The 26,246-nt window shown below is 47.1% G+C and overlaps 1 protein-coding gene across 2 annotated transcripts in view; it reads right to left on the bottom strand.

Moving 5' to 3' along the window:
• Positions 1-7,341: 7,341 nt before the first annotated feature.
• Positions 7,342-26,246, bottom strand: part of SBK1 (SH3 domain binding kinase 1) — a 117,547-nt gene continuing 98,642 nt past the window's right edge. For both annotated transcript variants that reach the window (XM_027863125.1, XM_027863123.1), the window contains exons 2-4: positions 12,258-12,463; positions 11,711-11,913; positions 7,342-9,400 (exon numbers count right to left, since the gene is read on the bottom strand). In XM_027863125.1, the coding sequence (XP_027718926.1) occupies positions 8,618-9,400; positions 11,711-11,913; positions 12,258-12,456 (1,185 nt within the window). In that variant the 5' untranslated portion in view covers positions 12,457-12,463 and the 3' untranslated portion in view covers positions 7,342-8,617. The remainder of the gene's footprint in view (positions 9,401-11,710; positions 11,914-12,257; positions 12,464-26,246) is intronic.

Below are 26,246 nucleotides of genomic sequence, written 5' to 3'. Positions count from 1 at the left end.
TGTATTGGTAGCGTTCCTTCATGAAGAGCAAGGCTTTTTAAGACTTAGATTGACTCTGGGCTGTCCTCCGGTCCCTAAATGATTCTGAATGCTGTTCTTTGTGCCCTGAAGGGCCTGGTGTTCCCATACGCACACTCCCCTTTGTTACCCAAAGTAGAAATAAACTGCAGAAACTGCCAATGAAGATAATTGAGATCATTGGGGGGCAGGACACCCAGGCGCACCAGTCCTGGGAATAAAAACAAAAAAAAACAACAAAAAACCCCCAAAAAACAGGGCCAAAGAGGCCGAGTGGAGCTTACTGGAATGGGGAAGATGATACAGATGATAACTAAGAAATAGCAGGTCAAGTTCTAATTCTAGGAACACCAGAAGTAACTTTGTGAGCCTTTTAAGATTTTGTGATCTGCAATTTTTTGTTACTTTTGCACATCTGTTTACCTAATGCAACTAGAAGTAAATACCCTCTACAACTCCATAGATTTCAGAAGGTTAGTGAACTTTGGATGCGGAAGAAAACAAAACAAAACAGAACACTCTTACATTTTTATTTTCATTAACCTTTAACTGAAATTTAGCAGTTCCTTCAATTTTGAATATAGGCAACAAACTACAGTAATATTTGCAGCACTTGTGACTGTCACCAATAGAAGTCACAGATCTTTTCCTATCACATTACAGAATACCATTTACACTCATCACTACTTTCAAATTACTGAGACATATTGCTATATCTTATATGATAAGTCTGTCTACGAATGATATTCAAAATACTTCGTGTCCTTTTAAATCTTATTTATTTTATGTATTTAATAACATCATTCTGAGAAGCGGTCTGTAGATTTCACCAGACTGCCAAAGCGGTCCAGGACACAAAAAACCGCTAAGAACTCTTGCCTTAAGAACATTTGTTTTAGGGATGTAGGACAGCGAAGGAAGGCAGAGCAGGACCTAAGCTGTTTTTCCATTCCTATAGAGTTTAGAAAGCCAAGCAGAATGGAGAAACTCTGAGCAGAACCACTGCGTGGTCGCTACATGGCAGAGAGCTGGGGAGCCAATCTCCAGGACTCTAAGGAGAAAAGAAAGGTGTCATAACTGAGGCTCAGGTGGTGCCAGGCAGGCAGCCTTGGTAAGGCAAATGTCAAGTGTCCAAACACAGGTGCAAGGTAAGGAGTCTGTTATTCTAGGGATACGGGTCCAAAGGTAGGTCTGAAACCAGGAGAGAGAAAAGGTGAAATACTGTGCCTTTAGTTTAGTGGAATGTAATTGTCAGGATATGTATCTAGGCAGAGCTAGGGCAGGCAGGCTGCAGAGGTCCAAGTGACAGGAAATCAGCTGAGGTTTGAGGGACAGGTGATCTGTTTCTTATTTCCTGTGTCAGCATGGATATGATACTGTCCTCTAAATGTGTCTTCCCCTCTTGTAAAATGCGAGACGATCACACTTGAACCATCTCCTCACAAGGTTGTTGGGAGGAAAATACTTTGTAAATTGGAAAGGGACAAAGAAATGGGACTATTATTGTTCTTCCCTCTGGGTCTCAGATTATTTACCTGTAAAATGAGGGGAGGCAGCTAGGTGACTCAGTAGATAGAACTGGGTGGTGTAGTAGATAGGGCACTGGGCTTGGAATCAGGAAGACTCATCTTCATGAGTTCAAATCCAGCCTTAAACACTTATTAGCTGTGTGACCGTGGGCAAATCACTTAACCCTGTTTGCCTCAGTTTCCTCATCTGTCGAATGAGCTAGGAAGGAAATGGCAAATCACTCCAGTATCTTTACCAAGAAAATCCCAAATGGGGTCAGGAAGAAGTGGAGCGACTGAAAAATGACTCAATATGCTGAAAATGAGAGGGTCGTACTAGATGGCTCCCAAGGTCTCTTCCACCTTTGACATTTTATTCTTCAGAGAGGTTTGAAGTGGCAAAGGCATTTCTTCCAGAGTATTCCTGCACAGAGGTGGGGGGTGGGGGGTGGGGTGGACTTCATGTTCTCTAAGATCCATTAAGCAAGGCACACAGTACAATGAGTGCTGGAGTTGGGGGCCACAGGTCTGCCTTTAAAGCCTGGCTCTGCTGCTTAATTATCTATGTAACCTCAGGCACATCCCTCAAAATTTTCTGACCTTCAAGTTCCTCGTCTCTAAAAGAAGAGTTGCACTAGATGGTTTTTTATTCATTTGAATCATAGATCTACAGTTGGAAGGGACCTCATCTAGTCCAACAGATGAGTAAACTGAGGCCAAGGCAAACTCAATGGAATGCTCATGGTCATCCAGGCACTAAGGGTCAGAGGCAGGATTTTAACCAAAGTCCTATGATTCTAGGGTCAGTGCCCTTCTGCCCAACACAGCTCTAAGTCCCATAAATGTAAGAGATTGGTAACTTCTTCCGCAGAAGGGATTCCTGCCAAATGCCCCCGAGCAGCTCGCTTAGCATACAGGGCAGCTAAGTGGCAACCCCTTCCTGAGTTCAAATCTGCCCTCAGACACTTACTAGCTGTGTGATCCTAGGCAAATCACTTCACCCTGTTTGCCTCAGTTTCTTCTTCTGTCATGAGCTGGAGAAGGAAATGGCAAACCACTACAGTATCTCTGCCAGGAAAACCCCAAATGGGGTCACAAAGATATGGACACGGCTGAAAAACAACTGAACAACAACAACCCAGCATAAAAAGATGATCAGAGGAAGACTTCATTTCTCAGAATGCCGTGCCACGCAGGGACACCGCGAAAGATTGGGCTGGAGAAGAGCTGGCCATTCAGAGCATCTAAGGCAGGACTCAAGGATCAGAGGAAGAGGCATCAGCTGCTTGGCTTGCCTTACACTGGTGTCTGAGGCTTCTTCAGATCAGGTGGGATCAGCAGAAGTTGTGACCTGAATGGCTGTGTAGCAGGGGGAGAAGACATAGGATGCTGAGCTTTTTCCTTGCTTCTGGACTCTGGTCTGTGTCTCATTTATGCCCTCTTCACTGAATGCCCTGGCCACTAGCAGGAAGGCTGCGTTGAATACCCTCAAAATGAGCCAAATTCATATTTCCTAGAGACTCTGAATGGGGGAATGAGCCAGGATGTTATTATTGCTAAGAGGTTGGCCTCTGAGTCTGTCCTCAACTGACCCATAGACACCGAGATACTGGCCATTGAAGGCAGTATGTATACTATGATCATGGGAATGTCAATTTCTTCCCACCAAGGCCATCCCCTCAAAGCCTCACAATGCCCACAATCCAATCCCGTCCCTTCGGAAGCCCGACAGGAGACTCACTCTTTTTTTAATCCTTTATTTTATAGCAATTGTCATTAATATAGAAGTAAATAACACATTTAAAAACCTCCTTCTTATAGGGGCAAAGGATTCCAAAGTATTTACAAACATTTGGGTGGGGTAGAGGAAGACAAGACGATGAGGTCTCCAGAGAGAGGAATGGGTCTGCAGGGTAGTGGTAGTTTTTCTGCAGATCAACTCTGGTCTCCCATCCCAGGCTCAGTGCAGGGAGAGCACACATACATTTTCACCCCCAAATTCATAGCCCAACCAGATCTGGCCAGGGAGGAAGCCCCAGGGATTCCCCCACTGAGCATAGTGTTTGATGACCAACTCAGGGCATTGGTGGAAGTGAGGAAGGCCCAGAGGGGTGCTGCAGGCTGGGGCTCTGGGTATCCTGGGAGAGACTAACTGGGGGCTTCTCCCAATTTGGATCCACCTAGCCCAGAGAATATAGAGGAGAGGGGCCAGAGCTTGGGAGGTGGCGGTGGCGGGGCTAAACAGGACTGAGGCCCAGGCATTCCTGAGCTCAGGCTTAGGGCCTGCTGCCTGGCCTGGCCAATGGGAGCAGACCAAGCACCCAACCTCCATTCTTGAAGACCTTCCCCATCCACCTCACTTATGTTCTATTTTCTGGCTCAGCTTCCAGATTCCCAGTTGCTCTGGGTTGTAGGGTCTGGCCAGGAGGATGTCACCAGTGGGTTGGCACTAGGCCCCTTTTCTTCTTGGAGCTCCCGCCACACTCCAGCCTGGGAAACCACAAAGGTTCTTCCTCCCAACCCTCCCACTCTACCCTAGTGCACAACTACTGGGTGAAAAATGGAGAAGCACCAGTTCACAGGGAGATTTCACTATAGGAGGAAGGAGATTTGATTTACCCTTCAGTCCCTGATCAGTCCAAAGAAAGGTGTGGGCATGGTCTGGGGGTATTTGACAGAGTGAAGACAGGAAGCAAGGCCAGGCAGAATAGGTGGATATTCCTGCCCAGCCCGGGAAACACACACTGCACCTTCACAACAGAAATAATCACTAGGGAAATTTTGTGTTGTTTTACAGTTTTCACATCTATCATTTTTTTTTTTGCTATATATGTATATTTTTGTTTCTTTGACAGTGACATAAACTGAGGTAAACATCTGTGACCAAAACCTCTCTTATGGGGCAAAGGGTCCCAACCTGATGGCCAGAGAAGGCAGCGAGGTGTAGGGTGAAGAACCCAGGACTGACCATGAATCAGAAGACCGTGGTCTGAGTCCCAGCTCTGTCACAAACTTGCTGTGTGACCTAGGGGAGGTCACTTCCCCTCTCTGGACCTCAGCATCATCATTGGTAAAATGAGGGGGTTGGAGTAGATGGTACATACGGTCCTCTTCCCATTCTAACAATCTATGATTCTACGAGAGAGAAACCTCAACAGGATCTTTAAAAAAAAGAGTTTTGAGGAGTTTGTCTACGGCGGAGTCTCGCTTCAGCATTATTGCACGAGAGAGATCAGGACTTTGAGGAGGCCTAAGGCAAAAGGAGGAGTCAACGATGAAGAGTTCAGGATTGGGCACCGGCGGTCTCAGGGCCCGGCTACGGCCTGGGGCTTGCCCTGCTGGGACAAGGAGGCTGACTGCCCGAGGGAAGGGGATGGGGAGGCAGAGATCTCCACTGAGACGGGTCTAGGGAAGGACAGGGGCACTTACTACTTCCCAAGCACGTCTCCAGAGGGCACCAACGCCTGCTGGAGAAGGGCAAGCCCCTTGAGGGGACGCCGTCAGAATCTTGGTTGGGGTAGGCCTGCGGCCCTTCCCTGCCCTCCCCTTCCTTCTCCCCTCTCCAGCTTTGAGCCAGACGAGGACTCTGCGCTGAAAGTGTCCAAGATCTTTTGCCCCTCTTTGAAGAGAATGGAAAGAGGCTGAGGCCAATGCAGGGTCGGCTTGGCTGTAAACTGTGCCTAGGTCTGGGGTGAGGAGTCAATAGCCCTTTTGTGTGATTTGTGGGGAGGGGATTGGGGGTTGTTGCTTGTTGCAGGATGGGTGTGTGTGGCACTCCACTCCCAGGTACTACCTGGGGGCCCATCCCACTCAAGGACGTTGGGTGGGGCCAGACAGGCAGGGTGCCGCTCCCCAAAGCGTACCCCCCCATCCCTCCCCTGAGTGCTGGATACAGAGGGGCTCAGGCCCTGATGGAAAGAGTGGGGGGCTGCCAGTGCCTACCCTTTTCTGGATTGATGGGGATGAGAGACCCCCAACCCTGAGGGTGAGGTGTTGACCAGGTCATCTGGGCTTGCAAGGGGTCCCTGGAGCCTCCTCCCTCAGTGGAGGCTGTGGTGGGGTGGGGAGGAACAGGAGGCCTTGGCTGGGAGGGAGGGGCTGGAGGATGGGGAGCCATTTGGGTCTGATGCCCCTAGGTTCCCTGGCCCCACCAGATATGAGGTTATTGCTGAGAGTCCCCTGAAGAGCCAGGGGTGGTGGGGAGCTTGGGAAAGAGGGGTTCCTGGTGGGGGCAGGCCCCCACTCTCATTTCCTTGGTCTTCCCCTTAGACTGGCAGGAAGCTGCCTACTCGTAGTGTATTTCCATTGCACCACCAGGCCCTCACCCAAGGATCCTTGCCTGGTTCCCTGAGGGCTTTGGTGGAGACTGGTGTGACCTATGAGTCCTGTTCCCCCCTTTTACAAGGGGCCAGTTGAGGAGACTCACCTTTGGGTGAGGCAGGGGATTCATACCTTCATTCACCCACTCACACTTGTCCCCACTGTCCCTTACACAGCTCCCTCCCTCAAGTTCCTCCCAGTAGGTGTTACCTGACTGACCTAGGGCACCACAGCTGGTAAGTCAGATCCCAGCCCGAAGTTACTGAGCAATTTCTGGCACCAACCCCCTTGCAGGGGAGGGAAAAGGTCGAGGAATCCTCCATCAGGGCTGCTTCTGCCCTGGGTCCTTCCTCAATCCTAGGGCCCTGCCACCACCCTGTTGATAGTCATTTTGGTGAGAGCCCAGGCCTGGAAGCCAGAAGGTCAGGATCTGAGTCCTGGCTCTGTAACTAACTGAATACAGACCTCGGGCAGACAGCTACCTCCATCTCTTCTGCAAAATGAAGGCATTTATTTAACTAGAGGTCCCTTCTAGATTTGAGTTTTCAGTTCTGATAGGACCAAGGCCTTTGCCCCGTCACAGGGTGGTGATGGCCCTTGCCGCACAAAATCCTGAATTTCCCTGGGGTGGTACAGGAGGAGCCTTTTCCCCTAGACGGGCTCAGGGACTGGAGCCCATGGCTGCATGGCTAGAGTCACACTCTACCCCTGTACTAGCGTCCCCACATGGTCCTTCTGCACAATATCTGGCACTCAGCTTCCTGGCCGCTCCCCTCCCCCCAGGCCTGGTCAGGCTTCCAAAGAACTCTTCATCCCAGCCCAGGATAGGGAAGTTCTGCCCCCAGCCATTGTTTGTCCCCAGGCCACTGAGGCTGGCCATCAATTGCTTATTGGGCCTCTGTCAGGATTCCTCCTAAGAAGATCATTCTTTACTGATATCTTCAAAGAGTACTCCCTATCCTTGTTTAGGTTGGGGGGAATAGAAAGGGGAAAGGAGGTATTCTCTCCCCCAGTCCAATATTGGGGATTCCCTTCCTTCTCTAACTCAAAGGAGACTCAGAAGGAGGGCCTAATGACCCAGGTGTAAGAATTTAGATGAGTTTGGACTAGATATATCCTCACCCTGCTCTCTTTCCTTTCCTTGCATTGAGGCACCATCTCTCAGTACCTCAATATGAGGGCCTCAGTCCTACCCCCTAACTCCTGAATTCTGGCCATATCCCCCCTGCCAAGTATCCCAGGCAGATGGCAGAAATGACAGGACAGACATGACAAAGTGGGCCATAGGTCTGTCATGTGTGACAAGACCCCCCTTCCTTCAGGGGACCCATCACCCCTCTTGGGGAGACATGGGTTTGAGTCTTAGCTCTGACATTGACTTGCAGTGTAACTTTGGGCGTCCCCTTTCTGGGCCTTATTTCCCATCTGTAAAATAAGAGGTCCCTTTCAGTGCTAAATCTAAGATCCTATGACTAAATGAACTCTTAAGGTCTTTTCTAGCTTTGACATTCTATGTTCTATGTCCGGGAGACACACACACATACACACACACACTCACGTACACACACTACACATTTGCTACATTTTTCAGGTAGCTGGGTCAGTTTATCCGTGTCCTTCCTTCCTTTCTCCTGGTCCCAGTCTTCTCCTTGCCTGTCCTGGGGCCTGCCCTGCTCACAGTTCTGGAGCATGTAGGGCTCGGGACCAGGGGTTAGAGTTACCGTGGTTGCTCCCCTGATCCTCTTTCTATGTGGCCCAGAACCTTGGATCTCCCTGCTGTCTTCATCAATGAGAGCTTTCTCTGATCCTGGGGCCTCCACCAAGACTTGGGGATCAACAGCCCCTTCTCTCTCCCCGCCCTCTAAGGAAAACCTGGCCCTATCTCTTCCCCAAAGGCAAAGAGAAGGGAAAGGCAAAACGAAGGGTTTGAGGAGAGGCTGGTACCCAAGAAAAAGGAGGCAGAGTCTGGGCTAATAGAGGGAGAGGGTAGGAAAGAGACAAGGGGAAGGAGAAAGGCCAGGTATGGGACAGAGTGGCTAGGATAGACTGAAAGCCTTCAGATGGTCCAGTGAAATTGGTTAAGACCAGTGGAAGGAACTGGGGGTGGGTGGGAAACGGGTGGAGAAAGCAGATTGCAGACAGCCCTGCCCCCTTACCTGGGCTGGGGATGATGCCCCTGAGAGCCACCCTATGACCCACAAGATCCTACCTCTAAACCTTGGTTCTGCTCTGGCAGTCTGTCCCTCTTGATGCAGGTTCTGGGCTCTAGGCTCTAGGCCCCTCACTATCTTAGTGGCAGGTGGGGCAGGCACTACCCTATCTCCTCCCTGGCCCCTCAGACAGATTTTTGGTTAATGTCTTACCCGAGGCCCTGGTGGAACTGCTGCAGCCCAGCCCTGCTGTTCCCAACCCAACTGCCTTCCTCCTTGAGGGGAGGGATATGGGCTGTGGGACCTCCCCAGGTCCCCATCATCTGAACAGGGCATTCGTCCATCTCTGTCCTGACTGATCCTTGTAGAGCTACTCAGGCTAGTACTACGATATTACTATTGTCTAACCGTGTTTCTTTTTTGCTTTGGGAATAGTGACTCCTAGTTCCTTTAGCAGGTCCCCACCCTGAGTCCCCCGTCCCCTTATGTCCCCCTCACCCACTGGGTCTGGGGAGGTTCTCGCTAGCCTCATGGGTGCAAGCGCTGGGGTGAGGAGCCCTCCCTAGGAGTTGCCACAGAGGAGCCCTTGAAGGGGGGACTGGCATTGGGCAGGGGGGCAGCTCAGACGCAAATCTCTATTGCCGTGGCCAGGACCAGCTGCCCCTTGCTCTTGTCCTGCCGCCCATCCGTCCTGCTGGCCGGCCCTGGTGAGGTGAGGCCAGATTCAGGAGGGGTAGGAGGGGAGGACCTGGTCCCACTGCTCTCGGTCAGCACCGTCCTCTTGAGCGGTGCTGGGGCCTCCTGGCGGTGTGCCCCGGCGGGCAGGCGGTCACCAGCAGGCTTGCGGGCCCGGCAAGAAGGCCGACGGCGGAGCTCTGAGGTGAGCTCGTGTTTGAGGAAGCGGAAGACTTCCTTGGCGGGTCCCCGCCTCTCGGGGTCCAGGGCTAGCAGCCGCTGGAACATCCGCAGGGCTGGTTCGGTGAACCGCCGCCACTGGGAAGGCAGGCCCGGCAGCCTCCCCTTCTGCCACCGCACGAACTCCTCAAAGAAGGCATCCGTCCCCGAGGCGGCTTCCCAGGGAAAATTGCCCGTGAGGACACAGAAGATGAGGACGCCAAAGGCCCAGACGTCGACGCCGGTGTCGACGGCGAAGCCCTCGGCCCTGCCTGCCTGGCACACCTCGGGGGCCGTGTAGGGGATGGTGCCGCTGACCCGCTTTACGCGGCAGCCCACCCTGCGGGTCATGCCGAAGTCGGCCAGCTTCACCCGGCGGCAGTCACGGTCAAAGAGCAGCACATTCTCAGGCTTGACGTCCCGGTGCACGAGGTGCCGTCCGTGCATGTAATCCAAGGCCAGGCCCAGCTGCTGCACGCACCTCTTCACTGTGTCCTCGGGCAGCCCCACCTGAGGCAGAGGACAAAGGGATCAGAAGGCCCGGCCCAGGAGCACACCAGGAAGGCTTCTCCCGCCTCCCTTCCGGTACAAGTTCTCTCTGCCCCTTCAAACACTCTGTCTGGACCTCTCCTTTGCTGGCGGGTTTGCCCTCCTTCCACTCACCTCTTTCAGAGCAGGGCTTGTTTCACTTCTGTATTTGTACCTCTAACGCCTAGAACCACGCCCTGTGCCTAGTAGGTGCTTAGTAAGAGGTTTTGAGCTGAGGGTTCCTTGGGTGACCTCATCTTGCCTCCTCATTTTACAGATGAAGAAACTGAGGCTGAGAAGTGACTTGCTCAAATTCAACCAGCGGCTGAGCTGGGATTTGCACTCCATGCTGTCTCTGTTTATGGGCCGCTAGGTGGCTTCATGGTGCACGGAGCGTCAGGCCTGAAGTCAGGAAGACTCATCATCCCGAGTTCAAATATGGCCTTCAGACACTTAGTAGCTGTGTGACCCTGGGCAAGTCACTTAACAGTTTCTTCATCTGTAAAATGAGCTGGATAAGGAAATGGCAAACCACTCCAGTATCTTTGCCAAGAAAATCCTAAATGGGGTCACGAAGAGTAATGACTCAAAAACAACAACAACAACAAAGTCTCTTTGTTTAACTGAACTGACCCTGGGCTAAGCAATGAGATATGCCCAATGCCTTGAATTGGGGATAGTACAACCTGGCTCTTTTCTTTTTCTTTTTCTTTTTTTTTTTTTTGCGAGGCAATTGGGGTTAAGTGACTTGCCCAGGGTCACACAGCTAGTAAGTGTCAAGTGTTTGGTCTGAGGCTGGATTTGAATTCAGGTCCTCCTGACTTCAGGGCTGGTGCTCTATCCACTGTGCCACCTAGATGCCCTCAACCTGGCTCTTTTACTTAGTAGCTAAGTGACCTTTCATGAAGGGTTCAGAGACCCATGTTCTAATCCACCACTACCTCTGCTTTATCTTCAACCACTGAAATTCTCCTAGGCCTCCATTTCCCTTTTGCAAATGGGGATAAAAATATCTACCTCACAGGAGTGTGTGGGGGCAGAGATAGAAGGGGTATGAAGGTGCTTTGGAAAGAAGAAAGGGCCACAGAGATGTGAAGGGCTGCTGTTACCGTCAACACTCCTGGAGGCAGCAAAGTGCAGTGGAAAAACTTGGGACCTGGAGTCAAGAGTCCAGGGTCGTGCTCTCAGCTTTGCCATGTCCTAGCTGGGTGACCTTGGGCAAGTCATCTAACCTTGGAGTTTCAGTTTCTTCTTTTGTAAAAGGAGAGGCGTGTATCAGACCATTCTCAAGATCTACTTCTAGAACTAACACTTTATGAGGCATGATTCTACCTCCTTCCCCGACTCCTCTCTTCCCTGCCAAGGCTGGCAGAGCAGGCAATAATGGAGTCAGTGGAATTGGTAGGGTAGCCCTCTAGGCTTGGGGAATCACGTTGACTTGACTGCAGCTGTTGAAACTTGTCCTCTGCCATATTAAGATGGTCCTTCTGCCTAGATAGATTTGGGTGTTGGCCTGCATGGAGGCAGGGGGATGGACAGATTGACCTCTCCATATCCTATTGACAGCAACTTTGAACTGGAGTCTGGTTCTGCCCTACTCCTTAACCAGGGGGTGGAGGACTCCTTGTCGCTAACCCTAATTATACCCCCTGGGTCCTACTCTGTAGAAAGAGCTGATCTTTATTTTAATTCAAGTTTTTTGAATCCCCCTTTCTCCTGTTGGACCTTCTAAGCCTGTTTTCCTCTGCTCTATGCTTGGCTAGGATTGGCTTCTGGAGGAGAGGAGGATTTTCTGCCCTGGTTTTTCTTGTCTCTATATCCTCTGGGATTTTAGACCTGGTCCTTCAGACACTCACTAGCTGTGTGATCTCAGGCAATCGCTCAACCTCTCAGCCTTGGTTTCCTCATCTGTAAAATGGGGAAAATAACAACACCTACCTCATAGGGTTCTTGTGAGGATCAAATGATATACATAAAGCACCCTGCACACCTTAAAGCACCATATAGATGCTATCATCATCATTATTACTGACTAGGGTCCCATAGGTCAGCCTATGGGTCAGGACTCTGGTTCCCCTATGAGGAAGAGGAAGTGAAGAGCCCACAAAGAAATGAGGCATTCTTCCATTCTCCAGTCCCTTTCCCAGGGGTCAGGCTCCAACTAAGTTCCCAGACCCTAGATCTCCAGGCTTTCCTTGTGGAGGTTGGGAGGAGAGATGGGAAAATGGAAGGAGGAACAGATGATGTTGGCTCCAGGGGGAAGAGGCCACAGGCCGGGCCGTGGGGGGATACCTGGGGCGGGATGATGTCGAAGAGGTCCCCGCCGGGCGCGTACTCCTGCGCGAAGACGTAGCAGTCCTCGGTCTCAAACACCACATCGAAGACCTTGATGATGAAAGGGCTGGAGGAGAGTGTATTGGTGATGCTGACCTCCCGAAGGAAATTCTTCAATTTTGTCTTGCTTTTATTCACAAACTTCAGAGCCATCTTGGTCCCTGTGAGTGAGATAAGGCTGTGAGGGTGCGTGCATGTGTGTGCCTTCGGATCTCTACTGGGTGATGCTCTTACTAGAGATAGTCTCCTACCTCCATGGGCACACGCAGGCTACATAGGTGGGTTCTAACCCACACCAAAATATGTCCCCCCACATCTGCGTGTGTGCTGGCACACATGTACATCTGCATGCCTGTTCAGGTACACAGGCTACATGTCTGTGTGTGTAGAGATGTATAATCTATATCCGAAAGCACAAGTGGAGGTATGTGCCCTAATGCTTCTGTGGACATGCAGCAACAATGGGTACACCCCATCTAGGGACTCAGGCCATCCTGTCACCCACCTGTGCTCTTGTGGGACACCAGGTCCACCTTGCCGTAAGTGCCCTTGCCCAGCTCCCGGATGAGGTCATAGTGCTTGCTGACATCCGTGCCTGAGAGTGTGCGGATGGTAAGGGCCTGCATGTCCTCCGTGAGGAGGGGCACACCACTGCAGCAGGCCAGTGCACGGGGGGGCTCCTGCTCTGGGCAGCCCCCACTCATCTTCTCCCTGCATGGAGGAGAGCAAGAGAGAGATCAAACTGAGGCTGGAGGGGGGCGGCCGACGGTAAGTGGAAGCTTGACCCGCTCCTAGCCCTCAGTGGGCTGAAGAAAGATGACCGTGGGAAGGCAAGGGGGCAGAGATCAATAGAACAGAACACCTATTCCCTCCCAAGAACTCAGAGCAACAGTGGCAAGAGCAATGGTTTTAGAGTCTCAAAGCCTGGGTTCAAATTCTGCCTCAGACACTACCTGTGTAACCTTGGTCAAGTCACTAGTCACTCTGGGCCTCAATTTCTTCATTTGTAAAATTAAGGGGTTGGGCTAGATGGCATCTGAGGTCTCCTCCAGCTCTAAATCTTTGGCCCACAGCTCTAAAAGTCCTTGGCCCCATCCTCATCCTTTCCTAGCTACACCATATGTGTTGGAGAGAAAGTGGCAGACAGCGTATGCTGATGTTGATAGGGAAGTATTCCGCTCAGTCCTTTCAGTCCTGTCTGACTCTTTGTGACCCCGTTTGGGATTTTCACGGCAAAGATACTAGAGTGGTTTGCTACTTCCTTCTCCAGTTCATTTTACAGATGAGGAAACTGAGGTAAACAGGGTTAAGTGACTCACCGAGGGTCACACAGCTAGTCTAAGTGTCTGAGGCCAGATGTGAACTCAGAAAGATGAGTCTTCCTGTTTCCAAGCCCAGTGCTCTATCCACTGTGCCACCTACCTACCCACTATAGAAACATAGGGTGGGGTATATGTACCACTATATATGAGTGGCACTTCAGTGCTCTTTGTATATTTGAAGGGGGATTTATTCCACTGTGTGCATGTTTTTGTACTTTTGGGGATACCACGTGTGCTTAATTTTGTATGTCACTTCAGCAATACAACTAGCCACACACGACAGACTGGGGTTTGGAGGGACCAGGGTCAAAGTCATCCATCCAGGCTGCTTGGTTTGGAACCAAGGAAGACGCCCTACTGTGCGCTCAGACCTTGCCACAAATTTGAGCCTAAGGTGAGAGTGGGGTCCTGGTGGGTCTTGAAACAAAACGACTCTTTGGCCCCTGTCCTGGGGAAGCAGGGACAAAGACCTTATTACAAACCAGCCACTAGGGGGCAACAAGGGTCTTTCCATTTGAGAGAGAGGGAAAGAGAAAGAGAGAGAGAGAAGCTTGTGTTTATGTTCTGGCTGCTCCTTGGTCCTTTGAGAGGCCAGCTGGGGGGACTGGCAGAGGCTTAGGCCCTCACTCAGGGATAAGATGAATGGTTTGTCCTAGGAGTGAGCTATTAGACAAACCCTTAATTACTCTGTACTGGGATACATGCAGGGGTGTGCTGGTAAATGTTTAACAACTAGCTCTCTGGAAAAAAATGTATTCGTGACACATTTTAAAGCTTAATTAACATTATTAACATAACACAACGAAACAATAAATCGAGCTTTGATTTGTAGTATTTGCTAGTTTCTGAGGCATAAACGCTCACACTAGAAATTTAACAATGGGTTTGTGCTGGTCCTAGTTGACTCTGGCACACTCCTGAGTACATGCTTCTCAGCAGGGAGGAGGGATTAGCTGACCACAGATTACCGGTCTACCTTCCTCTTGGACTATCTCATTGTTTATCGCTAGAGCAGCAGAAAGGAGACACATCTGCCCAAATCTGAGGCACATATCTAGCTGGGCATCCATACAGGATGATCTGGGGGTGCCTACTTTCCTTAAGGGTTCTCTTCTTGGGCAGGGTCCAGATACTTGGATATTCCCAGAGAGACAGTATGGTATAGACCTCCCTAAGCCTTTGTTTATTTTTCTGTAAAATCAGAAAATAAGACTAGATAACTTTTGAGTTCTTTCCCAGCTCTATTATTATGACTTGGTTTTGAATTCCAGGTCTATCACTTATTAACTTTGTGACTTTATCCCTCTGAGCCTCAGTTTCCTCATCTGTAAAGTAGAGATAATAAATACTGCTGCCCTCATACAGTTGTCTATAAAGCACTTTATAAACTGTGAAGGGCAATAGAAAGGGGAGTTAGGATTATTTTAACTCCTGTGAAATACTAATGGGGGCGGTGCCAGAGACATCTTACAATGGTATGTCTGGTACCCAGGGAAATGGGGCTGAGAATTTCAGGCTTGTGACAAAAGCTCCATCCCACCCAGAGTTGTTTCTGGTTATTGGTGTGTGTAGACTGCCCTAATACAGCATCATTGTTCCTCAGACCCCTGGGGGATCAGCCATTGCTTCCAGACCCCTGACTCCCTTTTCACTGCCCCCAGAGCAGAAGCAGTCTCCGAGCCAAGCTGTGAGGGACAAGCTCCCAGCCTCCTACTCAATGGCCTCCCCCATCAGTCCCACAAAAGGGCCTCATAGGGCCGACAACAGCCCTGCAGGGTCTCTTTGTCTGGGGTCTCTTTGTTTGGCCTCTGAGAACAGCAAGTCACACCCCATCAGAAAAGCCAGGCCTCCTCTTCCTCCTCCTCCTCCCCCTCCTCTGTGTCCCCCTCAGGAGCGATAACAGCTTTCTGTCCTCCATACAGAGACCAGCCGAGGCCTCCAGGTTGAAGACCAGAGCCAGCAGGGAAATCACAACATTTAGAACCAGAAAGCACCTTAGCGATCACCTAGCCCATCCCTTCCATTTTACAGATGGAAAGACTAAGGCCCAAAGACAGGAAGTGATTTGCCCAAGATCAAAGCAGGAGGGATGGAATTGGAACCCAGGTCTTCTGACTCCAACTCCAATTGACCGTCCTAATATGCCATTTAACCAAGGCTCGTTTCTGGTCTGGTTTCCAAACTTCATACAGAATTGTCATTCCCCAGGACCCTCCTCCTCCCCACCTCCCACTCACCCGCTCAGAACAAAGGGTGCAACAGAAATTACTGGACAGCCCTATCCTTGTTGTAACTGGGGAGAGGGGAAAGGCACGTAGGAAGGAAGCCCATTTTGACGGGTTTGTAAGACTTTGTAAGACTACCAGTGGTTTTTGCTTCTTAAGACATTCAAGTTTTAAAAACCGCCTCCTCCTCCCTGCATCCTGTTTCCTGTGCCCTGTGCTTTGAGCCTCTCCAAGCTCCTCAGAGACAGCGCAGTGCAACACGGTTCACAGAGCAGACAGTTTGGGGGATGCTGGCCCACGGCGTGTAAAACGCTCATCCGATCTCAATTCCTAACCACTTTGATATTCCTTACAAAGTTTCAGCTTGAATACTTCCAGAGATGGGGAACTCACTACTTAATCTGAGTAATTGTGACCTACTTCCCTGCTAAAGAACTCAGCGGACTCCAAGCCATGCTCCCTCTCCTCTTTTAATCTGATTTCCTTCACGGACAATGGAAGGATCATGAGATCTCGAGCTGGAAGCTACTTTACACGGATTGTTTGGTCTAAACGCCCTCATTTTAGGTAGAAAGCAAGGCCTGGGAGATGATTTTTTTAAATAGGATTAACGATTTAGACCTGGAAAGGACCTCAGAGATCATCTAGTCTAACTCCCTTCTTTTAATTGTATATGTCTTCCAACTATCTATCCCTTCCATTCCCCACCCCCACCCTTCCTGCCCCCCTATTAGAAAGAAGTAGCTTGGGTGCAGAAGTCACTTGCTCAAGGCCACACAGGTAAAGCCCTCAAGGAAGAATCTGACCCAGGCAGGGCCTCTTAACTCCAAATCCTGTACCAGAGTCATTGCCCTCTGCTGCCCGCACTCAGGAGTCAGGCTGACGGACTGCCTCTAACCCTTTACCCCTTTGGCTGTCTAGTTTGGGTTTTGCCTAGCCGGGCATAGAAATGAGCATGAAGACAGGTCCCCACAGGAAAAGTCTGAGCCTGATGAACCCTGGGGAAATAGACACAAACCCCTCCTGCTGATCTCCAAGCTGGATGCCGATCGATCCTCTGAACCCCAAAGTCCCACAAACCTGGTTAGGGAGAGCTGACAGGAGACAGCTTATCTCAGCAAGTACGTGCCTATGTTTACAATGTGAATCCCTCCTGACCCACTTTCGGGAACCGGGCAGACCTCCCATCTCCGAGAATTCTCAGGAGCTGTTGCTCCAGGGCAGACACGTGTGTACACAACACATGAGTCTCTGCCTGTGTGTATGCATGGGTGTGCACACGTGTGGAGGGAGGGGTAGGGGAGCACCACCTGTCTTTGGAGAGAGGCAGAGGGTGAGCCAGACTTTGCTCTTCATTTGAATCTATTTTGGTTTCTTCCCTCAGCTCTGCTTTGCGCCGATGCCCGGCACAACCTCCCGGCTACAAGATTCCGACTGCTTGTTTACCCTCTGTCCTCTATACAGTTGCAGACACGCTAACCTCAGGCAGCCCAGAGATATCATCCCCTCCCACTGGCTTATCTCATGCCAGCCCCTCACGTCTCATCCAGTCCCTGGAACCAGCCCCTGCCCAGAGCTACTGTCATGGCATCAGGTACCGCTTTAGATGGGGCACTCTCCTATGAGCTTCCAAGACAATGTGGGTGGACTGGATGCTTATGACCTTGGTTTCTTTGTCCCTATCACGTCCTCTAGGGAGATTTAAATGGGCACAAGTGCACACATTATATTCTACAAAACTCTGGCTGAACTGGCAAAGATGACAAAAGATGGAAGTTGTCAATGTTGAAGTTGCTGCAGAGAGACAGGCTCACTAATAGAGTGGGGGTGGAGCTTTGAATTGGTTCAACCGTTCTGGAAACAATGTGGAATTATGCTGAAGGACCGACGAAAATATCCACGAATTTTGGCCCAGAGATCCCACTGCTAGGCATATACCAAAATATTGATGGGACCTTTTTTCTTTTTTGTAGCGAAGAAACGGAAATAAAGTAGGTGGCTATTGATTGGGGAGCGGTTAGTTGGTGGTACATGAATTTAATGGAATATTACTGTGCTGGAAGAAATAATAAATATGAAGAATTTAGGGAAGCATGCGAAAAATAATCTGCAAAGTGAAGTAAGCAAAATCAGAGAAAAAAATACCTATCAGTGATTACATCAATGTAAATGGAAAGAATGAAAAAAGGGAAACTAAATGCTGTATCATTAGAATGACCAAACTTGGTCCCATAGAAGAGTTGAAAAAATGCATCTCCTTCCTGTCATTGCAGAGGTAGGGAACTATGAATACGAAATACTGCGTATACAGTCAGCCATTATCAATGTGTTGATTAGTTCTGTTGAGTTGATTTTTTCCTTTCTTTTTTAATTTTTTGCTACAAAGGATGGTTCTTTGGGTAGAGGAAGGGAAAGGGGTACATTAAAAATAGCTAGCATTTATATAGCAAGGTTTGCAAAGCACTTTACACATGCAAACGTTATCTCGTTGGATCCTCATAACAATTCACACAACATTCAGAAATGAGTGACATGTTAAATAAAAAGTCCAAATGAAAACAAGATAAAAAGATTTTAAAATGCTGTCTGACTTGTGGGGAGCAGATGATCACCCATCCATGTGAAGGTAAGCAAACTGAACGACAATCTCAGAGGCAGAAAGGACTTTGGGGGCCATGTGGTCCAGCTCCAACCTGAACAGGAGACCCCTCTATGATACACCTGACAAGTGATGACCCAGGCTTTGCTTGGAGACTGCTAGGGCAGGGGAGCTCGCTCCTTCCTCAAGTAGCAATCTGCTTTTGGATAGCCCTTATTGTTCCTTATATCAAACCTAAAATCTCTCTCTCTGCACCTGCTTCTTATTGCTTCTATTATTTCTCTCTGGAGCCAAACTGAACAAATCTAATCCCTCTTCCACATGGCAGGATGTCAAACACTTGAATCCCACTCTCCTGTTCCCCCAAGACTTCTCCAGGCTAAACAAATCCTTCCCATAGAGTAAGATTTTGAGACCTTTCACTATCCTAGCTACCCTCCTCTGGATTCTCTCCAGTTAACTGATGTCATTTCTGAAAGGTGGTGCCCAGAACACAAGATTAGGTTGACCACATGTGTGGTCTCACCAGGGAAGAGCAGAGAGGGATGATCTTCTGCCTAGATCAGAAAGCTATGCTTTTTTTTTTCTTTCGATTTTTGGCGAGGCAATCAGGGTTAAGTGACTTGTTCAGGGTCACTCAGCTAGTACGTATTAAGTGTCTGAGGTCGGATTTGAACTCGGGTCCTCCTGACTCCAAGGCTGGAGCTCTATTCACTGTGCCACCAAGCTGCCCCCTATGCTCTTTTTTTTTTTTAAGGCAATTGGGGTTAAATGACTTGCCCACGGTCACATAGCTAGTAAGTGTCAAGTGTCTGGTCTGAGGTCGGATTTGAACTCAGGTCCTCCTGACTTCAGGGCCGGTGCTCTATGCACTGCGCCATCTAGCTGCCCCACCCTGTGTTCTTCTTCATACAGTTTAAAATCTAGCTTTTTGGGCTGCCTTACCACAATGCTGATTCAGTTTATGTAGTTTGTTAAAAACCCTAGCTCTTAGCTGTGTGACCCTGGGCAATCACAAGAAAACCTCGATTGCCTCACCAAAACAAAACTAAACAAAAAAACCCTAGCTCTTTCTCAGGTGAACTGCCATGCAACCATGCCTCCCTCTCTTTATACTTGAGGGGTTGATTTGATTTGATTTGATTTTTTTTGCTAGGCAATGGGGTTAGGTGACTTGCCCAGGGTCACACAGCTAGTAAGTGTCAAGTGTCTGAGGCCAGATTTGAACTCAGGTACTCCTGACTTCAGGGCCAGTGCTGTATCCACTGTGTCAGAGGAGTTGATTAAAAAAAAAAAAAGATTTTTACTGATTGGCTTACATCTCCTATATCCCCCCTGTATCATTTTCCCCCTCTCTCCTCCCAGAGGAAGAGTCTTATATGAAGTCTTATTTTTTTTTTGATGAGGCAATCGGGGTTAAGTGACTTGCCCAGGGTCACACAGCTAGTAAGTGTCAAGTGTCTGAGGCCAGATTTGAACTCAGGTCCTCCTGACTTCAAGGCTGGAGCTCTATCCACTGAGCCACCTAGCTGCCCCTGAGGCCAGATTTGAACTCAGATTCGCCTGACTCCAAAGCCAGAGCTCTATCTACTGTGTCACTTAGCTGCCCCTTATGAAGTATTTTTTACTTCATATAAATACTTATGTGAAGTATTCCACATCTGTGGATCCTGACTTCTGCAAAGGAGTAGGGGGAAGGGAAGGTGTGAGAATTGGATTTCTTTGACCCGGGGTAAGACTTTACATTTATCCTTGTTACATTTCACCTTATTTAGACTGGGCCCAATGTTTCAGGTTGTTCAGATGTCTTTGGATCCTGTTATCCAGTGAGTTAACTATCCTTCCTCTTTTGGTGTTACCCACAAAGTTGATAAACATGCTGCAAATGCCTTTATCCAAGTCACAGAAGTAGCTAGCCAAAGGTCAAGCCTAGAAGTCTGGGATGCTTTTCTAGAAAGGTAAGAAAGCCTTTCAAGTGGACATTAAACAATTAATGATTACTCTTTGGGTCCAGCCATTCAACCAACTCAAAATCCACCTAATTGTACTATTATCTCTTATTCCTCAGCTTTTAACCAAGAAGTGAGTAGCTGTTTTCCTTTTAAAGTGTTATCATAAGTATTCCTTTTATTGTTTTTTTTAAATTCAAGACAGATATCAACTTTATAAGTGTGTATGGATTTTAGGTTTATATTACCTAACACTATTCTTATGATTATTACCTATTTATTTATTCTGTTTTTTTTTTAAGGTAATTGGGATTAAGTGACTTGCCCAGGGTCACACTTATGCCCAGGATCACACAGCTAGTAAGTGTCAAGTGTCTGAGGCTGGATTTGAACTCAGCTCCTCTTGACTCCAGGGCTGGTGCTCTATTCACTGCCAACCTAGCTGCCCCCAGACCATCAAATTCTTTACAGAAATCTAGGTAAGCTATAATAAAAATAACATCTTGATTTTTCCATCCACTAAGCCTGTTCATAAAGGAAATATGCTTAGTCTAGAATGACGTGTTCTTGATGAAGCCCCACTGGCTTTCTGTGGTTCCTTTTCTAGATTTCCACTAACCATCCCTTCAAGGACAGTTCGATAATTTTGTGCCAAGAATCAAAGTCAAGTTCATTGGCCTAGTATCAGCAGGATCCACTCTCTTCCCTTTTTGGAAATGTGGTATAGCATTTGCCCCACTGCAGTCCTCTGGAGACCTCTTTCTTTTTTTTCCTGCGATCTTTCAAAAATCACCAACAGCGGCTCAACAGTGGCATTTGCCAGCTCTTGGTACTCTGAGGAGCAGTTCATCTGGGCCTGCTGACTTGAACTCATCATGGGCAGATCAGCTGTAAAATGGGGAAAGTCTATGAAGTAATGAAGAGCGAAACGAGCAGAACCAAGAGAACGTTGTGTGGAGTAACAGCAATATTGTTCAAAGAACAATTGTGAGTGATTACGTTATTCTGAGCATTATAAATACTCAGATCAACTACAAAGGATGATGCTATCCACCTTCAGAGAAAGAGATGAGAAATAAAAGTGTGCACAGTATGGTTTTACACACAAACATATGTATATACATATACATATATATTTATGTATGTGTATATGTGTGTATACATACACACATACATAAATATATACGTATATGTAAATATATGCATATTATATATGTGTATATAATAATATACATATGTATATTTATGTGTTATTATATTGTATATAATATAGGTATATTATATATAAATTTATGTATATTATGTACATATTATATATAAATATATGAGTACATGCATACACACTTCTGTGTCAAATGGTGGCCTTCTCTAGGATGGGGTGGGGAGGGAAGGAGACAGTTGAGAACTTAAAATGTAACAAAAAAATAAATAAAATTAAAACTTTTTTTTAAATGGGGGAAAAATAATAGCATCTACCTCCCAGGGTTGTTGTGAGAATCAAATGAGATTCTGTAAATCACTTAGCACGGTGCCTGGCACATAGTAAGTATTTAACAGATGCTTGCTCCCCTTGTTTCTTTTCACTAATTATCTTTCAATTCATAATTAGCCATTTTTGCTTTCTCTCCTCTAGTCTCAGGAGGACTGTCCTTATCAGATAGAAAGGAAAAGCTGGTTCTGTTCTACCTTCTTTCCATTGCCCAGGATCTTTTTCCCATCCCTCCCTCCCAGCAGTCCTATCTCTTCTTTGGTCCTCTTCTTTATCCCAATAAAGCTAAACAAACAAGCAAACAAGCAAACAAAACCATCCAAAAGAAACAAACTAAAACCTTTGGTTGCCCTAAGCTTCCCTGATTGCCTCAGTTCATTCTGAGCGTTAGCACTTCTGACACCATTCTTTTTTTTTTTTTTCTATTGCTTTTTGGTGAGGCAATTGGGGTTAAGTGACTTGCCCAGGGTCACACAGCTAGTAAGTGTCAAGTGTCAAGTGTCAAATATCTGAGGCCACATTTGAACTCAGGTCCTCTTGACTCCAGGGCCGGTGCTCTATCTACTTCGCCACTTAGCTGCCCCTCTCACACTATTCTTACAGGACTAATGTCACACATTCCTCTATTCATTCTCCATTACCAGCCCTTGCTTCCATTTTCTGTACATCTCTTTTTAAAATCTAAGTTGGTTAATGAATTCTTTGTGTATCTACATTGACAACTCTTACTTTTATTCCTCATCAGAACTGGCTTTTCTTTGTATCATCAGAATTTCATTAAGAACTTCTTAGACTTTCTGGGCTAACTTCCCTGAAAATTTTTAACCTATGGGATCTTCCTATCTCTAAACAGTAGACTAAGCTTTCTTTTCCTTCTCTATTTCAGATTCTAAAATGGAATGGTCACTTCCCGCCTAAGGTTCCCATCTTTCCACCTCAGCTACAATTTCCTCCTCCATGAGAATCAGAGCAAGAATAGCAATTTCCCTCATTAATTTCTCCACTTTTTGAAGGATGGAATCATTATTAAGGCAAGCTACTACATTATTATCTGCTCTGCTATTGGCAGAGAGAAAGAGACCTCTAACTTTCTTCTGAAGAGTCAGAGGTTCTCAACAAATTTGTCAAGGAGTTTGGGGCTTTGTATTCAAAGCTGTCTGGCAGACATGATGATCAAACCTTGGGTGTTTATCTCCTGTAACTTTCCCCTTTAGGGCCCCTGCCCTCTTTCAGGTGATGAAGGAAGGTGGTGGGTTAATTATACCCAACTATGCCTTCTGGGTAAGAAAATGCCTTAATCTAATTAAAATGAATCTGTGACACTAATATATTTTTGGTGGAGCTCTGAGTTGGACTAACTATTCTGGAAAACTATCTGGAATTATGTGAGCAAACTAATATATTTAAACTCAGGGTCAAATGTTGACCCATGATTCCATTACTGGACAAATACCCCAATGAGGTAAAAGTCAGCAACAAAGGCCCAAAACATACCAAAATATTCATGGCAGCCTTTTATTTCATAACGAAGTACTGGAAAAAAAATGGGTGTCCATCAACTGGAAAATGGATGAACTGTGGTACACGAATATAATGGGATATCAGTGTGCAGCAAGAAATAATGAATAGGAATTTGGAGAAACGTGAGAAGATGTGTATAAACTTATGCAAGTAAAGCAAGCAGAATCAGAAGAATATATACAATGATGACAAAAGTTTAAATAACACCACAAGGGCACTGAAACGCTGAGTGTAATAAACAATCTTGGTTCCAGAGAACAAATAACGAAACATATTTTCCTTCTCTCAGGAAGCTGGGAGGCATGCAGGGGCAGAATGTCACATACCTTGATCAGACTGGGTCACTGCATTGATTGTTTTTGCTTCACTGCTATTCTTTGTTCTACGGGAGGGCTTAGTTCTGCTGGGAGAAGGGTTGTGTGTGTAACCATACCTAGAACTAACTGTGATATGGAAAAGAAAAAAGTATTTATGAATTTTACTTAAACAAAAAATGGAGTATAGGTAGAAGGAGAGTGGAGGCAGCTTCCTCCACTCTCTCCACATTGGCCCCGTCATTCCAAACTGTAGACTTCCAGACTGTGACTTCCTTTCCTGAAGAGAGAGGCAGCTTTGCCTTACGGTCTCTTCAATAATACTACATAGGGCCAAGAGCCCATGGAGGAACAGAAGCTCCAGAAGGCTTGGGAAGGTGGGAGGAAAAACATTTTGGGCACCTTAATGGGCCCCTGAAGGTTGACTTTGTGGTTTAGGGACAAGGGCTTTTGTTCCCTTAGTTTCTCCTGTAATTTTCTCCCATTGTATATTCTGCACAAATTAGTGCAATTTTAAGTGGAAACCTAGCCCCTCTTACTCCCTCCATTTCAATCCTTTAAGCTCTTCTTTGTACATTGGACTCCCTTAATTTTGGCTCCACCCCTATCCTAGTCCATGTTCCAGGCCCCTGGTTTTTCTCTTTATACCCCTGGTCTTCTCCTCTCTCCCTCGCCAACATACCCTTTGGAATTAGGACAAAAGCCTATGTCTATTAATGGCACTCATCCAGCGCTCAGACTTCTCAGTATCTCTGTCTCCGACATCCCAGTGACTCTTCCTCCCCATATCCATTCAGTCTCCAGATCCTGTTGATTTGTCCTTCCTTATAGTTCTCAAATCTGTCTCTTTTCCTCATTGCTCTCTGCCAGGCTCTCATCAGCTCTTACTTGCCTGGACTGCTATGGCCCTCTCTCTAGTCTGCCTGCCTCTTGTCTTTTTCCTAGGTCTCTTCTCCCCAATCCATTGTACACACATCACCAGAATAGTTCCCTGAGAGTGAAGCTCTGATGCTATCCCTCTATACCCTCCAGACTTCCAATGGCTTCCCTAGTGGCTCTTGAACTTTTAGTATCAGGTGCCTTTTACACTCTTAAAAATTATTTATGACCACTCAGAGGGCTTTTGTTTATGTGGGTTACATCTATCAATATTTACCATATTAGAAATGAAAATCTTATTATAATTATGAAAATTATTTTGTTGTCTTAGAACCCCCGAAAGGATCTTGTGAACCCCCAGTAGTTCCCAGACCACACTTTGAATACCACTAGCCTAGGGGATAAGGCCCAAATTCCTTAGCCTGGTATTGAAGGACCTCTATTATCTGACTTTAATCTGCCTTTCCAGCTTTATCTCCTGCTATTCTCTGACATGGACCCCAAGATTCAGCTTGTCTCAATGCCCATCAAACACACCATGGAAGGCCCTTCTACCCAGGAAAAGAGTCAGGGGGTGGTGCACTTGTTTAGAGAGAGATCTGTATTCAAGTCTGTACTCTGCCTCTGACTAGCTTTGTGATCTTGGAAGATTACTTGACTTCTCTAGGCTTCAGTTTTATCAGTTTTAAAGGAGGGTGCTGGACAACATGATCTCAAAGGTGCCTTTCAGTTCTAACACTGTCCTTCCTCTATGCCCATGAGGTTAGGCAGGAGGCCTCTGATGTGAAATGAAATTATAAGACTAAGGTTGCTATAAGCTGAAAACAGTCCAGGTATATGGAACTTTATGCTATAAACAGAGACCCGTAAGAATGGAAATTGATTACAGAGCCCTCCTTAGTCATACAGTACAGTAATTAAAGACTCTAAAAATAATTTTTTTTTTCCCAATAGTTAACTTGAGTCTTTCCCGTTGCAATCTAAACTCACTGGTTCTTCTGATGAAGATGGAAATGGACTCGCTCAGTATTTTCTTCCTATATTGGGGAATGGTTTGTAAGTTGCCTCAGGCTCTCACAAAGAGACATCAGACAGAACATTCAAAGGGATACTGGGTCCCAGATGGGCTCACAAGTGAATTTGACCACACTTTAAAAGAACAAGTAACTTCTACACTCTATAAACTATTTGAAAACTAGAGAAAGATGGTAAGTCATTTAACTCCTTTTACCAGGCAAATCTGGTGTTGATTCTAAAACCAATGACAAAGTTGTGAAAGAAAACTACAGACCAGTCTTACTGAATTCCCTCACTCCTCTCTTCCTCAGGGTATGTCCTCTCTATACCCTGGGCAGATCTATCCTAAGAGTTCTCCAAAGTAAGGGTTCACTATTGATGTCACTGAATACCCTGGTGATCACTGGAAGACTGTCTATGTTATGCGTGATACAGCTGCATCGTAAGACTTAGAATCCTCCGTGGGAAAAGACATGGACAAGAATGGGTTAGGCTGAGACGTGGATTCAAAGCTGCACTGGTGGGGGTGGGGAGAGAGGGTCCCATCCTATGAGATGATGGATCCACTGATATATTCCAATAAGGGATTAGGTGTTACAGATCAGAGGAAACTCAGCTATGAAATCACTTGTGGGGTCCCTCTTCTAACTTGACTGTTCCTTTGCCCTTTCTCTCTTCAGGAGTGGTGCTCATTCTGATGAGTTCACTAAGTGCTAAATGAGTAAATATAAAGTGTTATTATTACTTTTTAAGTGTTAAAAGCCTATAGACTTCTAACATCTGCAGTTAATAGCTTTCTCTAGCCATGAACGGTGTGCATGTGTGTGTGTATGTGTGTGTATAAGGAGAGGGGAAGTATTTCACCTGTTTCTGTGTTTTCCTGTAACAATTATCCCCTAAATCTTTGGAAAGCTACCCCAACCCTTTTATTTTTTTTTGGTTCTGGCTTTCCTGATCTTGACCGTAGAAGAACAGGCTGATTCCTTGTTTCCTGGGCGACCTGGTTTAGTTCCCACACGCTTTGCATTCCTACTGCTGTTTCACGTTCTCCGAGACACCAGCCTTCAGCCTGTGCTTCCCAGCTGGGTTTCCTTTCTCTGCCCCAGGGTAATCAATCAGCCTTTTGACTCTTGGGACAATTTCCTCAAAGATCATCCAGATTTCTAGGACTTCTTTTCT

Source organism: Vombatus ursinus, unplaced genomic scaffold (genome assembly GCF_900497805.2).
Source record: "Vombatus ursinus unplaced genomic scaffold, bare-nosed wombat genome assembly UNPS02014770.1, whole genome shotgun sequence".
Classification (NCBI taxonomy): Eukaryota; Metazoa; Chordata; class Mammalia; order Diprotodontia; family Vombatidae; genus Vombatus; species Vombatus ursinus.
The sequence above is the reverse complement of the archived record's forward strand: the minus strand, read 5'-3'. Positions and strand labels throughout refer to the sequence as shown.